Genomic DNA, 18450 nt, shown 5'->3' on the forward strand with positions numbered 1-18450 from the left:
GATTCTTAGACTTACTAATTTGAGTTAATTTTAGTGATTTATTTTTCAGACATATGTTGCCAATATACTGATAGCAGTCAACCCATACTTTGAGATAAAGGACTTATACTCTTCAACTACAATCAAACGCTATCAAGGGAAATCCCTGGGTGTGATGCCTCCACACGTTTTTGCAATTGGTGAGACATTTTATGTAAATTTTAATATTTAAAACGTCTTCTAAACTAAAAAAGTGAAAAATTCTATGCTACCATTGCAATAGTATTCTGGCCCAGCCCCAATTGCCTTCTGTGACTGGTTGTGAAAAAGATTTAGTGTCCGCTAATGTCTGCTTTTGAAACATTTCTCAGCTGATGAATTTGATGAGGTTTTGTAAACTCTGTTTTGATCCAATGTAGAGTAACTCAAGTATATCTTTATGTTTGTTATAGAAAGAAACAGTACCAGAGTCCCTATTAACTAGTCACCACTGGAGTATAACTATTTTTATTTATCCTAGGTGACAAAATATTAAAAATAAATTACTTCTGACGCAGAAACTGTCTAAGAAATCATTTAACGTACCAGGCGGCAGTGTGTTCAGGTTGATGACTTGAGATCAGACTGGGAGATAGTTACATGTGGTGTGCCTCAAGGGTCAATCCTTGGGCCTTTACTTTTTGTACTGTACATCAATGACATTGGCACAACTCTCACTCACTGTAAATACCACATGTACGCTGACGACCTACAAATTTACTCTCACTTCAACGCCGATGACATTAACCATTGTGTTTCAAACATTAACGAAGACATTGGACGAATCATTGAATGGACCGATAAACATGGACTTAAAATCAATCATGACAAAACCAAACCCATCATAATCTGCCATCAACGACAGCAAGGCTCAATTGACTTTCATGCTACAAATCCAATCACTGTTAACGGTACTGAACTACCATATTGTGACAAAGTGAAAAACTTGGGACTGACTCTCAACACTACACTCACTTGGGGAGATGCAGTGATTGACATTCGTAAAAAGGTGTTCTCATCAATACATTCATTAAAGAGATTGCAAACTTTCTTGCCATTGCACATAAAGCTCCACCTTGTCAAATCACTCGTATTTACCCACTTCACTTACTGCAACTCTGTGATCAATGACATGACTGTAAGTCTTGCTGGTGTGCTGCAACGCTCGCAGAATTATTGCTTGCGATTTGCATTTGATTTAAGACGCTTTGAACACATTACACCTGTCTACATTGAATCAAAAATATTAAAGTTGAACGATCAGAGGCTACTTAAAATTACCATGTTAGCATTCTCAATTTTAAAAAATAGATTGCCAAAATATTTTGAAGGGGACTTTAGCTTTGTAGCCAAAGGTAGCTTGAGGAGTTCACGCACTGCATCTTTCACGTTACTTATACCTCATCATGGGAGTACAGCATATAACAGGGCCTTTGTTGTAACTGCCTGCCGTCTTTGGAACAACTTACCTTTATCCATCAAAATGCTTGATAGTCGTCCTCGGTTCGTGGCAGCACTGAAAAAAATGTACTTTGAGCGTATGGCCTCGGCTGGTGCGTCCTAGTACTGTTTTGGCACTTGCGTAATTGCTGACTGAGTGTGTGAGACTTTTTTGTTGTTGTTAGACATTTTTTTTTGCTTTGTCAAAAAAGTATTGTTTTTGTGTGAATAATGTGTTAAATTGTATTTTCTATTTTATATTTATAATTACGTATGCAGGTTAAGTGTAAGAAAGGGCCATGTGGCCCTAACTTTGCCTGTTGAAATAAAGGATTTTCATTTCATTTTAACGTAAGAATCAACCATGATGAAACTATTCCTATAGCAAAGTCACACAGTAATATTTTTTATCATACTGTAGCAAAAACAGTCGTTTTAAATATACAGGGTGTTTTTAGCGAATTTCCCATATAGGGAATAAGCTATTACCGTAGTACTCATGGTAAGACCTGGACGCGGGACCGATTTTTTTTTTCGTTTCGAGGTCCCTAGAGACCAAAAACACCATCCGTTCAAATTCATATATATATATATATATGTGTCCGTTAGCACGATAACTCGAGCAAAAATGATCCGATTTTGATGAAATTCGGTACAAACGTGTAAACCTACGTTTATTCGAACGAGTTCGCGATCCAGCATGATCGGACCATGGGAACGGGGGTTTATGGGGGCTTTTATGGGGTAAAAATAGGTTTTTCGCATTTTTGACCCAAAAAACATAAAATTTAGCAATTTCTTTCCAAACCATTTTGTAGAGCTTAAAAAAAACAAATAATTTAGTATATTGAAGCGTTATTATGCGCCTAATGGTTACGGAGAAAATTCTAAAAAATTGTAAATTTAAAATTCCCATGTTATTCTTATGGAGAATAAGTAAACTGTTGTAGTTTGCTTGTTTATGAACATATTTTGATCAAATTTGAAAAATGTTTTTATTTCTTACTAACTATTAACATAAAAAAAAAACAGTTTTACCTCCCTGATGCAGCAAACCTAAGTACTTGTTAAACTAATTCTATTTAAATCGGGAATAAATGTTATATTTTTAAGTAGACATTTCAGTGTAAATCAAATGGAAATTCGCTTAGTCTGCAGGTTTGCTGCGGCGGGGGTATTTTTAAGTGTGCCACCATTGGGATCTCAGTAAATAATGATTTTACAGCAAACTTTAAATGGGGGACATTCTCTTGTTTTTAAAGAGGTTAAAAAATAATGAAATAATACAATTTTTGTAAATGGCCGCCATTTTCCAATATGGCGGTCAACTTTGAAATTTCTTATGGAACACCCTATATTTTATCATGTTTTCGGATAGAACAGGCAATTTAAAAACTTTTTTATTCTTGACATTCTTTCGATAAACCCACTCGTTTAGGAGTTAAACTTACAGCCTATGGAAAAATGACTTCCGGTGTACATTTTACATCATGTAGGCCTAGCTCCTAAACAAGTAGGTTTATAGCGAAAATGCAAAGAGTAAATAAGTCAAATAAGTCTTAAAATTGCATCCACATTCCAAAAAGATCATAAAATTCGTTAAAAATATTAATTCTATTATTTCAAAAATGGCGGCCATTTTCCAAAATGGTGGCAAATTGAAAAGTGGAAAACTGTGTATTTTATGGTCTTAATGGAATGTGGATGCAATTTTAAGACTTATTAACTCTTTGCATTTTCGCTATAAACCTACTATATGCGTTATGGGTCTCTTTCAGCTGATAAGAGTTTTCGAGACATGAAGGTGTTGAAGCAGTCACAGTCTATCATAGTATCAGGAGAGTCAGGTGCAGGCAAGACAGAATCTACTAAGTATCTGCTGCGCTACTTGTGTGAGTTGTGGGGTCACACGGCGGGTCCTATAGAGCAGAAGATCCTGGACGGTAAGTCTAGTGTGCGTACTATAAAAAAGCAGAAATTAGCCTATTTAAACAAGAAATGCACTAGAAATTATGTTGTATTTTACCGTACCTTACTGATACACGGATTATTTAAATCATGTCATTCAAATGAATTAACTTAATCTGTTAACTCTACAAGCAGAAGTAACATTTATTTGTAACATTAAAGATTGATTTTCTAGTGCTGTAGCTAGTGCCACTTGGCCACAACAAGTGAAGGCCTGTCCCGCCCACATTTAAATCTATGACTCTAACTATTAGGCTAGTAACACACCCTATAGTTTTGTAATTTCTGTTACTTTGTTACATATGATTTATGGTTACACATCTTGCAGCTAATCCTGTGTTGGAGGCATTTGGCAATGCAAAGACAACGCGTAACAACAACTCGTCCAGGTTTGGCAAGTTCATGGAAGTTCACTTTGACTCAAAGTGCACAGTAGTTGGTGGCTACATCTCCCACTACCTGTTGGAGAAGTCCCGGATCTGTACGCAGAGCTCTGAGGAGCGTAACTACCACGTGTTCTATCTGCTGTGTGCAGGAGCACCCGACACTCTGCGTTCCAAACTGCAGCTCTCAAAGCCTGACGACTTCAATGTAAGTGATGTTCCAAAATATATGGTTACAGACATTAATAAAAACAAGGTTTTAGATGATATTGTTAGTGAAGGATTGGTTGTTTGCAGTGAGAAACTTACAATAAGGTCCAAAGGTGATGTATTTTAATCCATCCACAGAGAGGTAAGATATACAGGAAACATTTAATGGTTCATAAGTGGTATCTAGCACGTCTGGGGCAAAGTCTTACCCCGCCCCCTCACCCTACAATGCTCACGGTGGAGGAAAACCCTGTGCAATAGCAATTTCCGCATAGTGCTCAGCGCTCAGGCTCTTCCTTGCTTGTTCCAAGTATATTTCCTGCTCAACATACTAGAGCTGAAAGAAGCAAGTTTCTTCTGTACCTTACTCTCAATGGTTTATCGTAAATGTTTGTAACATATTTTTAGTCTTAACTACACATTTTTCTTATTTTATGAGGTTGGCAGCCTCTTAACATAGCATATGACCATCCACAAGAGCCACATTCATGTGTGCATAAGCATGTGGTAAAAGAGTTCAGTATACGAGAATTAATTTACTGATAATTATTAGTGGCCGCAAAGACTCAAAACAAAACCAAAACTTTGTTGCCTTGAATTCATAGTTTGTAGTGTTACTGACTTTGCACTGACACACCAAAGTAGATGATGAATTAGGTTATTGTTTACATTACAATGTCCTTTACCCAGATGTCATCGATTGTTGGACTATGAATGAAAAAAATTTATCCTGATTGAAGAAAAAGCTGATCTTAGTAAAAAGCTGTAATCATCGTCTCGCCTCGCACACAAATTGTTTTTCTCATATTTGGGTTCAATTACACGTGACTTAGATCGTGACTTAAATGATGAGTAAGCATTTAATATCAAAATTGATGTTTTTACGAACTATATCATAGACAAATAGGATAAATATAGACCGACAGCAGTGCTGCGGTTAGCATATGTTACCAGAGGTGCCCATCCCCCCCAAACCCAGAGGCGCAATCCCCCCCCCAAACCAAAGGAGTAGTCCCCCTCCAATTTATGCTGCCGTCTATTTAAACCTACCCTCCCCTCACCAATTTATCTGACAATTTTCCCTTTACCTCATAAAACAAGCATTTAAAGTATTTAGTCAACTTGAGGTACGAAAAACAAATTTGCTGATAATCAAAATTAAATGTTTAATATGATACGTCATTTAACAATACATCAATATAAATCTAACTAATGGACGAATTAGAAGTTTTTCAATTTACAATTCAGAATCTGTATTGTCAGCCAATATGTGTGCTCAGTATTGCAATAGACAACGTCTTCAAAACGTACAACAATATAGGCCTACTCGGTGAATTTCTCTACTCCAACACAGTACTGTAACTGTACAATATATTGTGGCGTTAATTTTTACAGGGCTTAAGAATTCAAACAGCTTTAAGTGCATTAATAATACTTTGGCAAAATGTATATTGTTTCAAAATTATAGGCAGAGTCACGAAATAAGACAGACTTGTTGCTCGCCACTCCCAGGCTGCCTTCTACAAAAATCGCCGGGCAAAATACCCACAGTATCTCTTAATAATTGCCACCTGTACAAAAGGTTTTTGTGACGAAGTAACCTTATAATTAATTTTGATCGCCCCAGGATTGCCTTCTATGACTAATAATGGTATAGAAATGCATCTTGTCAGACAATCCGTTTGTACACAAAACACGAAACGATAACAGATAGGCCTATCAATTCACGCGTGTATATATTGCCGCGGGCAGGACTGGAAATAAACTGAATCAGGTAATGACGGAAAGACGTGGTCTCTGGATTGGTGTTTGTGTTATCAAAAGCTGAAATTGGACTAATTCTAGTGACGGAGGAGAGTGTTTAAAATATAATGGGATTCATAATTGATTTTTCCATTCGAAATTATTGACAATAATAACCAATTTATATGCTGGATGGTCTCGACATTCTACATTACTGCAGAAAAGGAAATTTATGAAATACTTTGAGGAGTTTGAAATATACATAAAACTATTGACAGCAGAAAATTTGTTAGTGAAAATACTCAATTAATTATGAATCCCATTATATTTTCAATACTCTTCTCAGTCACTACAATAGTCCAATATCAGCTGTTGAAAACGCAGACGACAATCCAGAGACCACGTCGGTCCGTCATAACCTGAACCTGATTCACTTTACTTTACTTACTTCGACTTCTAGTCCTGCCGACGGCAATGTACGAATTGACAGGCCTAACTTATCTGTAATAGTTTCGTGTTTTGTATGAAATGTTTGTCGTATTCTAACGACACCTCCAGAAGTGGATCTCTTTTTAAATCCTGACGATGGTGGAGTTAAAGAACCACCAAAACATATGTAGCAAGTAAAATTCAACACTGGTATATTAAGGATTGTCTGGCAAGGTCCGTTTTTACCATTCTTAGAAGCTATCTTAATTACGAACGGCAAAATGTTGTTGGTGGTGATAGTGAGCTACTTAGAAACACTTTTTCGGGCTGCTTATACAAAATTATACATTCATTATGACAGCTAGCAAAAAATATCCCCCCCAAAAATCTCAAAATAAGCCCCCCCCCAAAAATTCCAGTACCCCCCCTCTGGGCACCCCTGTATGTTACGGCGTCCACCGCTGCAGCGGTGTGTGCCGTAACTACACGGCACTCCTAGTGGCACATCGGGTTTGTCTATGACTATAATTATGCTGTATAATGTTGATGTTTTCCTGTTTCAGTACTTGAAAAAAGGTTGCACACAGTACTTCACAAACAATACTACAGAAAAATCGCTGAACGTAAATCAAAAGAGTGAAATGCATCGCAAAAAAGGAAGCCTCAGAGATCCTATGCTGGATGACGTGACTGACTTTAAAAACATGGATGAAGTAAGCTATTTCGATCGACTTAGTGATTTGTTTGGTGTTAGTGGTGTGTGTAAAAAATTGTTTTTCCAATTTCCTTGCAATTATTGTTCCAGCAAAATACACGATAGCATAACTCTACAAGTTTTAAAGGCATGGTCAAAATATTACTGAGGAATTTTTATATTACCATCTAGATGGATTTATTTGACAACATTCTTCAAGAAAATACCTCACACATTATAATGATTAAAGTCAAACCAAAAAAGTAATGATTTAGAAAGACTTGTCCCATAGCCTCCTCTAATATAAGCCAGTATGTGTGTGGAAACGTCGTAACGGCATCATACTTTGAACCCCCGTGGGGCATAGCTCTATTTTATTTTCACAACTTTTATGTGTTTCTCAAGACTATCAAGTACCTCTCTGCGAAATGTCAGCTCAATCGGTCCAGTAGTTTTCACGTGATATGGAACTTCAGAGTTACACACAAACGTCCATACTTTCACATTTATAATATTAGTGGGATTAGTACAACAGCTGTTTCGGGACAGCGGTGTTGCCACTTTTGTCTCATTGTCACTATGGCTGTCCACTTCAGTCTCATAAAATTAACGTTCCAAGGTCCAATTCTTGCGGTTAAAAAAATTAGTAAACTAGAAAATCACCATTAAAAAGTATTGTAGACCCAAAGAACGGACCAAATCATGATTAAAATTTACCAGTGTAAAAATAAACCCACAATCTGCTTAAGATAACAAATCTTTGTCTCTTCAGGCTCTGAGTCGGCTTGGATTGTCCAGTGCAGAACGCTACGAGCTCTACTCAATGGTCGCTGCGGTGCTCCACCTCGGCAATATACAGTTTGAGGAGAACACGGAGGGCAGCAAGGGAGGGTCTGTGATCAGCGGGGGCTCGGAGGCTAGTCTGCGAGCTGCGGCGGGGCTAATGGGAGTTGACCCCGACGAGCTACAACAGTCCCTGGTCACCAAGGTTATGATGACTAACCGTGGCGGACTCAAGGGAACTGTTATACTGTGAGTGAATTAATGTGTTTTTTTTATTTAAATGTTACATGACGATAGGATCTAGCTCGGAACTGTTTTGCAAATTTTTAGACTCACCTAGAGGGTCGTGCCATTATCATATTTACAACTCTCTTGGTAATTAAAGGGATTTGAACCCAAGACTTCGGAAGCTGAAGTTTCAAACTCTTCTGGATCAGCTTGCTCATTATTTATATTTACTGTAGTAGAATGCACTGAAATAGTCTAATGAGATATAATGTTGACAGGTTCTAAAAACAATAACCTTTTCAGCCAGTTGTTACAATTTTTAAAATTGGACTATTTTGATGTTAGTTGTCATACTCTAAAAAGTCTGCTACACAAAGGCAGTCCCAGGGGGTGGGAGGTCAAGGGGGCCGTGCCCCCACCAAAATATTTTTTTTAGAAAAATTTATATATTAAAGGGAACTTAAAAATAAGTTTTATTTCAAACCTTTCTACCAAATTCGTTGTAGTCCACACACTTGTGGTGAACTGTAGGAATGAATACAAATACAAACCCAAACCCTCCGTATCCAGTATCCTCTGTTGTTAAAGCCACAAGTTAGTGAAACACAAGTCTCAATGATGCAAAAACTACACATTTTACATGTTTATAAAAAAAATTTCTGGAACCCTAAATAATAAACTGGAATGCTTGTACACCAAGCCAAATTATTTTATTTTATTATTGTATGTATCAAAATAGCTTAAAAATCTCTCATTTAAGCATATAATTTTCTAATCTATTTGTTGGAGGACCCCCGGACCCCCACAGAGTTTAGGTCAGGGACCACCCTTGCTGGTGTGTATCTTAGAGTACAGTTAGTGGAGACAATAGAGGTTGTCTTCACGGACCCACAAATTTGTAAAGTCATACCAAACAGAATTAGATTGCTGTTTTACGGTTCTTGATCCTCTACAGGTCAGATAAACTGAAGGTTGAATAACCAAACAGCTCAAAATCAATTATCTGCTGTAAAAGAAGATTGTAATCATTTAAAGAGAATACAATATCTAAAAGTGAAAAGATTTCAGAACTTGGACCTCTGAGGCCATGGTTTGGATCTAGTTCAGGGTTGAACTGTATTCTAATAATTTCCTTTTTATTCAGTGTCCCGCTGAAGGTGTATGAAGCTAACAACGCCAGAGATGCACTGGCCAAAGCCATCTACAGTCGTCTGTTTGATCATGTTGTACATCGGATCAACAAGAGCATTCCCTTCCAAGCCTCCAGCTACTACATCGGGGTTCTGGACATTGCTGGCTTTGGTATGTCTAAAAAAATAGAAAAAAATGTGGTTAAACTTGTCAAATTTACTTTAAACTCAATAAAGTTATAAAGTAATAAAGCATGCAACATTCGTAAAATCAAAGAACCGTATGAATGAAAGTCATTCGTTTGTTATTTTTATACTGTGAGCAACATTTAAATTGTTTACATTGCTTCTATTTAAGCATACTGTACAATGTATTATGTGAGTAAACATTCTCAAGTTTCAGAATTTAAATTTGGGACCACTTAAAAAGCTAGTTGAGTTAAGAATACTAATGAGGAAAAAGAGAAAATCGTCACTTTATATCTTAAAACTGTATACAACAATAATTTCATGTTCTTAAATGGATTGTGTTCTTTAATCAGACGTAGAAATTTTAAAAGTGAGGCGTAATTATTTTTATCAAGGTGAGTAAAATATACAGTAAACACAATTTTTATTTTACTCTTGAATTTTTTCAGAGTATTTTCAAGTCAACAGTTTTGAGCAGTTTTGCATAAACTACTGTAATGAGAAGCTGCAGCAGTTTTTCAATGAGAGAATCTTGAAGGATGAACAAGAACTGTACCAAAGAGAAGGGCTGTCAGTCAGAAAGATAGAGTTTGTAGACAATCAAGACTGTATTGGTAAGTGAAACTATTGCTTAAATACAGTAGAAACTCGATGATAAGACTCATGGGGATTATTAAATAAAACTGGTTATCAAGGTTGACTTTTCATCGAGGTTTGCAGTATAATGTGATTAGAAGTAATATAAATTCAAGGGGATTTGAAAATGACACTTGTTCTTGTTATTGAGGTCTTGTTATGGGAGGTTCCACTTTATAACTCTATAGATTTAAGGCTTTATATATTGACTTGGATAATAAATAAATTGGTATTTACTGGATTGTATTTCTTATACCATTTAAATTTGAAGTCATACATATCCTAACCTTAAAAATCAATAAACCAGTCTCTATTACTAAACAATTAATGTTTTCAACAGACCTGATAGAGTCCAAAGGCAACGGAATCTTCAGCCTGTTGGACGAGGAGTCCAAGTTGCCCCAGTGTAGCGCTGTACACTTTACCACGGAGGTACACCGGACCTGGCGTGAACACTTTCGTCTGGCGTTGCCTCGCAACTCTAGACTCAAGGCACACAGAGAGATACGAGACGACGAAGGGTTCCTAGTGCGCCACTTCGCTGGTGCAGTCTGCTACCAGACTGTGAGTATATTGTAGACTTACTCTGTGCAATAAAATTATATCTGTACTTTCATATAATTATCTGTTATTTATATAGTGATTCATTATGTACGAGGATTGTTCATAAATGAAGGTCTCTAATGAGCTCCTGTTCGCAATTAAGTGAGCCAGTTCATATCTAAAGCACTGTTATACTTCACCCCACTATTATATTCAGTTTGCACCCCTTAGCAATGTTTAGTTTTGTTGTCATTGCTGATAACGATGTGAGCAAAAACCAACTCCAAACTAGCATGAATCATGCACAATCCTTGTAAATGAGCGAATTTGCATCATATTGACGATTTGTCATAAGATTTAGACTTTTTAGACTGTAGCTAATGGCTAATGGTTTTTTTTTTTAACTAAGGTTTCATGGTTAGGTGAATATATGTTATTTAATCAATGTAGCTAGAAAAATCTTTGTTTTAAGCTTATTCGTTTCCACAATTAAGCTGACTATTTACTGGTATAAAAGTGGCTTATTTGCGTAACATGACTAATAGTCAAGCTACGTATTTACCATTGTTCTTTTGTGTGAGAAGAATGAATAAAAGGTGTTGTTAACTCTTTATGCAATATGTTGTTGTTGATCAATTTACTACAAATAGTTTACAGTAAGGAAATTTGAAAAAAATATTTTAGGCCACAGATGACTTACACCAAAGTTATCAAAGAATACTTTATAGAAGCATTAAAACATTCAACGTAAACTCAAGTATTTGCGTTTTATTTGAGGAGAAAGCTTTAGCTGAGTTTTCATTTTTTAAATGGTTTATCTGCAGTTATTTGAGGTTTTGCCCCAAACAAACTACAGTAAAGATATTCTAAGATGTAGCATCTAACGCTAGTTTTCCACACAGAACCAGTTTATAGAGAAAAACAACGACGCCCTACATGCTTCACTAGAAGGTCTGGTTCAAGAGAGCAAGAACCCCTTCCTTCAGAGTTTGTTTGCTGGAACCTCGGGCACTCTCAAGGGCAAACTGACCTTCATCAGCGTTGGGTCAAAGTTCAAAACTCAACTCGGCGAACTGATGGACAAGCTTAAGAGCACCGTAAGTGTCAGGAAATTGTTCTTTTTCCTACGGTATGTCTACAAGATTAAGTGTATATCTCAATTCAATTGTGATTTATATAGCTCCAAAGTTTTATTTTCAAAGATTAAAACTTTGTTATTGAAATCATATTGATGATAAAAAAAATAGTACAAAATCTATAATATTAAAACGAAACAGTGTTTTTTTATTTCACGATTCTGAATCAACCACTCGACGGATTTTCATGATATTTGTGTTGAAAGAAAGATAATTTTGAGAACTAGGGAATGTCGAAGCCATAAATTTAGTTTAGAGTCCCAGTTTTTTAGAAATTAAGTTTTAATTTTTAAAAATTCTAGCAGCCGACGCTAAGATTCTAAACTAGCTTTTGGCATAAAATAATTTGTTTAACATAACAGCTGTAAACATTCAGCTTTTGTGTCACAAATTCAGCATTTGGATAAAAGTGTAAAGACATACTTTGGGTTGACTTATTTATACTATGTATAATAGTAATCGATACGTTCAATTCTTCTGTAAGAGAATGACAGATTAATTAAATTATACATAGTAAAATACTAGGATGTTTAAATTATTTTTTAAAGCAATCTTTGTAATCTTCGATTTGTTTTAGAGCAATATAATTTGTTTTAATTAACAGCTGGTTAAATATAAACTATGGAACTATGAGGTTATTTTATTTACTCTTATTTTGTCATTGATTATAGGAAATATGTAAGATTAGTAGAGATAATTAGACCACAGTTAAAAATAGTTTAGACCAAAATTAATTAAACCACAGTAAAAATCGAGGCTCTGTACACGAGTCTTAATAAAAAGGATAAGGCAAATAATTTTACTGCTCCACTTTTCAAGGAAAGAATAGAAAAATAACAATGTTTACATGTTTTAATTCTTCATGGTAGCTTTTTGTTTACAATTAATGTTTGTCTGCTTTAACTTTGTTTGGATTCGGCCCGGAAATATTGATGTCATAAAAAGAAGATCAAGAATAATCAGGAATCACGATTTTAAATTACCACCACAACCTCAGCCGGGTTTTATACAAAGATAAACAGATGGATGACATAGATTGAACACAACGTCAACATTGACCTAGGATACAGCAATTAGACAAACCATCCTTTTATGAAATCGTGTTCAGTTGTGGTTACGTTTGGGGGTGCCTATATCAGCGGGGCGCGTGAAACGTGAAAATATCACTTTTATTTCAACCATGAATATATTGTAGTTTAACTAATATGTGAAATTACGATGTACATTTATTCAATGAGGGTGGGTAATTATCAAGGATAGAACTGATAAAGGTATGGATACCTAATAAACATTGACAATTACGTCATTAGCTTTAGCGTGTTTACTTTTTATATTCCTGCTACATGTGACCAGTTCTTTTTTTTTATGAATGTTATTTGAACCAAACAGCTGTTTCAAAACAAACTGTTATTGTTTTTACTTTTCTTTGTTTACACTTATCTATTTAGCAATTAATGCAGTGAAATTGATATAAAGGATAGGTGTGAAGATTAGTTTTGATGTTAGGACATTAAATTTAAATTATGTGTACTGTGAATTTTATCGTTTTATTTTAGGTCTTTTCTATTCGGACCTACTGGAAATTGTATACAGTAGTTGTATTGTGCTGATAATAATTATGGAAGAGGCAGGTATGCTATGGAAGGTGGTATCGTTGACTAGGTCTATACACTTCTCAATTGACTATTAATCTCTCTACTGTAGGCTACTTATAATGAGTGTGCGTCTGTGCGAATCGGCTGCAAATCTCACTTCAACGCTTTTCACAACGTAAAAATTGCATTGCAGAATTGCTGTTTTATTGTAAATTTATCGGATTTAAAATGCATATCGTATAGGCATATGATGGAATAAAAACATATTTGGTCACACAACATTTGTTTACAAGATGATTTTTCACATTAAAACTGCAAGAAACTTTGTCTATAATATGTGTAAACTAGCTGATCTGAATTGTACACGGTTTTAACTGACTACTGAATTCCCGTACGTAGGACCAGGACGGGCTAACACCTCGTATTTTTAATTAGCATTCATTAATTGTTTTTACAAAGAATGTGTTGTATATGTTTGCAAAAAGATACAATTAAGTTAAGTAAACAATTTTTTACATATTCTTTTTTTTCATACTCAAGTTTTTTTTCTTATTCACTTCACTAAGACAGCAACTTACTTGATGTACAATATATTTAAGCCTAAAGCGAATGAGTGTAAAATCTTTAACTGTGGATAATACTAGAAATTCAATTTCCATTTTTAAGATGTAGCTTTGGGATGTGATTCAATTGAGCCAGCAAAAGAGTGAGCAATTTCTATTTATCTTATGTCATAACCTCGTAAATGAAATCTAAATCTCAAGGCATTGGTGAATAAATCACTTTTCAATTACAAGTTTTTGTCGAGTTTGCCAACTTTTTAACCAAGCCAAACTGAAAGGTCACGCTTTTGGATCTTTTATGTTACATCAACAACTAACAAAGTAACAAAAACTATTGGAGAAAGAAAATATATCTCTTCTCCAACACACTCTGTGAGTAACTCACCCAACTAGACTACATTCTTTTTTAATAAAAAAAAATGCTTCAGCTGAACATGTGGGTGGTTACTTCAGTAACAAAAAATCAGTAAAATGGAAGGAGATGATCTGTGTACATTTGTTACTGACTAATCAGCTGGTTCTCTATGATCGTTTCCAGGGCACAAACTTCGTCAGGTGTATCAAGCCCAATCAGAAGATGGTAGATCACCACTTCGAGGGAGGCAGTATTCTCTCACAGCTGCAGTGCTCAGGGATGACAAGTGTACTGGAGCTGATGCAGCAAGGCTTCCCCTCCCGCACAGGCTTCTCTGATCTCTACGAGATGTACCGCAAGTTCCTGCCACCCGAGCTGGCTCGCCTTGACCCCCGACTGTTCTGCAAAGCCCTCTTCAGAGCTCTTGGCATGAACGAGAACGACTACAAGTTTGGTGTGTCCAAAGTGTTCTTCCGGCCGGGGAAGTTTGCAGAGTTTGACGCCATTATGCGCTCAGACCCCGAGAACCTGGCCAAGATGGTGGCCAAAGTGAAGAAGTGGCTGTTGCAGTCTCGATGGAAGAAGGCACAGTGGTGTGCGTTGTCTGTCATCAAGTGTAAGTATTTTGTCCTGAGTGTCTTAGTTGCTAAAACACAATTATCAGTTCTTGGACATTTTAGTTTATCTGTCAAAGCATACATTTGAGTCTAAACCTAAAGAACTTGCCTCCATATTCACAGTTCTATCTGTTTCAGTACGCAACAAAATCTTGTACAGAAGAAACTGTCACATTACGATCCAGAAAAATATGCGAATGCATTTGATGAAGAAGAAGCACAGACCTCGCTACAAGGGTATTGCAAAAATCAACAGTTTACAGGTAAAACGATACATAAATTGTATTATGTTTTATTGCATTTAGTTAAATAGAGACTGTATACAATTAAAAACAAAGATGTTGAATGGGAAATGTTCAAGTAATTTTTAAAAACCATTTTCTATGACACCACATAAATGAGTATTCTGGTTACAAATTCGGGCTAATTATAACTTTACATTTTTTTCCATCTAGATATAGAAATATAAAAAGGTGTCAATACTTTGTTAATTTATTACATTATGAAATATCTACAAATCTGTGGACTAATTTTTCTGTAAATTGTTTAAGTCTATGGTCGGGAGAATGGAGAATATTATTGGACAGCTAAAAAAAGACAAAGATGCAAGTGTCAATGAGGTTCGAGCTCTTCAGAATGATATGAAGAATGCCGTCAACAAAATTAAGGTAATGTTTTGTATTCACTTAACATTTATAGGACTACAATGAAACAAATTCATTGTTAACTGAGTTGACGCTATTGGTTAATTAAAAATAAAGGAGTTCAGATTGTAACATAACATGCAAGATTTGTGAGAAAACTTCCAAGACTCAAATGTTGGCGTGATTTCAAAACCCATATTGTTAAACAATTTTACCTAACCCGCCATGTTAAACTTCCCTATCCCAAGTGTGATGTATACAACTTTTTTACTTCTCGAGTGATGTTAAAAGTTGAAAAAACTCACTCGGTGAGGTAATGAAACCCATTTAAATAGCATTGAGTGCTTAACTTAAAAAATATACCTCTATGAAGCCAACGACATTCAACTGGTTCAACGCTAGAAATCAGCTGTGCGCTTGAATGTTATTGTTATGCTTGAAAGTATTTTCCTAACCTAGCTTTTGTTTGTTGAAGAACGTTACTGTTAGAAGATGAGTTATAGATAATGAAAAATATTGTACGTAACCCTCTGTATATTGTCGGGTCAGGTAAAATCTTGTACGTTACACGTTACGCAAGAGCGTGTTTACATCACTTAGGTGAATTAAACGCCTTTGTACACTTGTAATGTAAACAGCTATTATATATTTCAATTTTGTGCTAAAAAGGTTATTTAAAAAAAAAATTCCCAAATTCCTAATATTATTTCTAAAACATCCGACAAACTACAGCTTAAAACACTATTTGCCACTTAAAACTACGGTATTAGTCATAATAATTTGCTTTCTGCTTTCTGCTTCTTTTTTAGACTAATGAGAAGATAAAGCCGGAAGAAATAAATGCAATGTACACCCAGCTGATGAACAAAGCCAACAGTCAGATGGGAGGTCTGCAGAAGAAACTGGAGATGCAGAAGAGTGCCGAGGAACAAGAGAGGCTAAGGAAGATACAACAAGAGATGGAGAAGCAGAAGAAGCTAAAAGAGGACGAGGAAAAACAGAAGAGGGAGGAAGAGGATAACAAAAAGAAGTAGGTTTTGGTAGCACTACTGTGATAAGATCAATATGCTGGTTACTCTAGGTTTGTTTGTGGCCTCAGTAACTGCTTGACTATAAGAGTATTTTATTAAAGCCCAAGTCTTTCAGAAAGATAAATCTAAATTGTATTCTTAGTTTGATACTTTTTTCAAACAATGGCAGTTAATTTTGTAACAGGTATTATATAAAACTTTATACTATGAAAATACTGCATCACATTGAGCATCAAAAGTTAATGTGAAAATAAATGACTATGTTTGCCTGAGCTCTATCAAACATGCGTATCTCACTACAGTTGCAGTTTCAGGAATCTTGTTTGTACCTGTGCTTGTATCAAAGCTTGAATTTACTTAATAACTAGCAATATAATTTACCAAACAATCACTTTACACAGCAGCTACATATCTCCTCACTCAAAATTTGTCCAAATTTATGTAAAGCAATAAAAATCATTTTTTAGTGTTATTTATTATACTTTTTTAATTATTTCTTTCACAATAATTGACTGGTTTGCTCTCAAACATTTTCAGAAAATCAGAAATGGAAGCCAGGAGAAAGCAGGAAGAAGAAATCCGCAAAAGGCAAGAGTTGGAAGACCAAAGGACGGCTAAGGCTCTTCAGGTAGACTGGAATGAGTTAACATATTTTAAAAATCTCTCAAAATGAATTAAAGCAGACTTGATCTTTAGAGATTTTGGACTAGACAGAAGTAACTCTCAGTTTGTTTCCAATTATAGAATTTAAGTAGTATCCTTAATATTTTTGCAGTCCAAAATAAAATCTTTGAAAATGATGTGCTTTCAATAGTAAATTCTTTGAATGTTAATCTCATCTCTGCATTGTTATCCTTCAGTCGTTCAGTCATTAGCACGACAAGCTGTGAAACTACGTAAGCGACTTTGTAGGCTTGCATCCTGTTGCCGCTACATAAAAATAATTATCAGTTTAGCTCATTCTTGTACTGTATCGGCTCCCATTTCTTCTCTTGCTATGTTCCACGCAAAGGCCTTTGAAGCCCATGTGGCTAAAAAAATGCAAAGTTAAAAAAGGCTTTTATACACTTAATCTTTATTTACCTGTGTCTTATAATTCTTTGGTGGGTGAAGTATGTTTGTTGTGTAGGATCAGTTGGAGAAGGAGACCATGTTGAATAGCCAATTCCGAGAACAATTAGAGCAGGAACGACGCGATCACGAGTTGGCGTTAAGGCTTGCGCAGGAGACAAATGGACAAGTGGAGGATCTGTCTCCGCCAACCAGGAGGTAAGCCACTCGTTATATTACAAAACATTTAAAAAAATGGAACTAGGTATCCATGTTAAAGTTTTTAACAGTTTTAGAATGAAAATGAACATACTCAAAGAGCTGACAGTGCACTGAAACTGATTTGAATCAATATTTGAATATCAATTTCTGTAACATACACTTACTTTTTCAATGGGTACGTCACATTCTAAGATAAGATAGGAACATTAAATTGTGTAATTAATTGAAAATACCTCTATAATGCCATACATTCCGTCTAGTTTTCAATCCTGTTGAAGCATTAGAACCTTTTGCTCATGGACAGAACTGTAAGGCTAGGCGCACACGAGCAATTATTTTGAGGCGATTATTTCATCGGCCGATCTCTGCATCATGTATTAGAATGGAAGCGGGCACACAGGCGATTGAGAATTTTGCCGATTTTAAAATCTGGGTTTTGCTGCAGATTCGTAGGCGAGGCGATTGTCGCCCGGAAATCTGTAAGGTACAGGTTGTTATCAGTCCTCGCATACTGTCGACTAAAAAAATCGGCCAGTCGATTGTCGTTCTCCACAGGAGTCAGTCAACTTCAGTGTGAGTTGTGTTGGTTTCTTTGCTAAAAAAGGCCACAGCTGTTATAATACAAACTGAAACTTTCAACAGACGTTCTATAGTAATTAAAGAATATTTTACTGTCATCATGTAAAGTGTATAGTTTATAAAACTGTCGATTTAAAAGTCTCTGACTTACTATCGGATGAACCCAATATTTAAGTTGTCTTCTTTTTTTTCTTTGATGTAATTAGAAGAACACAAACACAGGTTAATTCAACAAAGTCCATTTTAGGATAGCTTAAACGCACA

At 35.7% G+C, this 18450-nt stretch overlaps 1 protein-coding gene across 4 annotated transcripts in view; it reads left to right on the top strand.

Moving 5' to 3' along the window:
* Nucleotides 1-18450, top strand: part of LOC128990726 (myosin heavy chain 95F) — a 60319-nt gene that overhangs the window by 30981 nt on the left and 10888 nt on the right. For all 4 annotated transcript variants that reach the window (XM_054413263.1, XM_054413264.1, XM_054413265.1 and 1 more), the window contains exons 4-18: nucleotides 50-179; nucleotides 3237-3401; nucleotides 3755-4017; nucleotides 6755-6904; nucleotides 7658-7917; nucleotides 9041-9198; nucleotides 9665-9829; nucleotides 10192-10415; nucleotides 11297-11491; nucleotides 14227-14659; nucleotides 14799-14923; nucleotides 15212-15328; nucleotides 16114-16334; nucleotides 16873-16963; nucleotides 17465-17604. In XM_054413263.1, the coding sequence (XP_054269238.1) occupies nucleotides 50-179; nucleotides 3237-3401; nucleotides 3755-4017; nucleotides 6755-6904; nucleotides 7658-7917; nucleotides 9041-9198; nucleotides 9665-9829; nucleotides 10192-10415; nucleotides 11297-11491; nucleotides 14227-14659; nucleotides 14799-14923; nucleotides 15212-15328; nucleotides 16114-16334; nucleotides 16873-16963; nucleotides 17465-17604 (2837 nt within the window). The remainder of the gene's footprint in view (nucleotides 1-49; nucleotides 180-3236; nucleotides 3402-3754; nucleotides 4018-6754; nucleotides 6905-7657; nucleotides 7918-9040; nucleotides 9199-9664; nucleotides 9830-10191; nucleotides 10416-11296; nucleotides 11492-14226; nucleotides 14660-14798; nucleotides 14924-15211; nucleotides 15329-16113; nucleotides 16335-16872; nucleotides 16964-17464; nucleotides 17605-18450) is intronic.

The sequence above is a fragment of the Macrosteles quadrilineatus genome, unplaced genomic scaffold, assembly GCF_028750875.1.
Source record: "Macrosteles quadrilineatus isolate MER2022 unplaced genomic scaffold, UCM_ALF_1.0 Scaffold_3__2_contigs__length_128488019, whole genome shotgun sequence".
NCBI lineage: Eukaryota > Metazoa > Arthropoda > Insecta > Hemiptera > Cicadellidae > Macrosteles > Macrosteles quadrilineatus.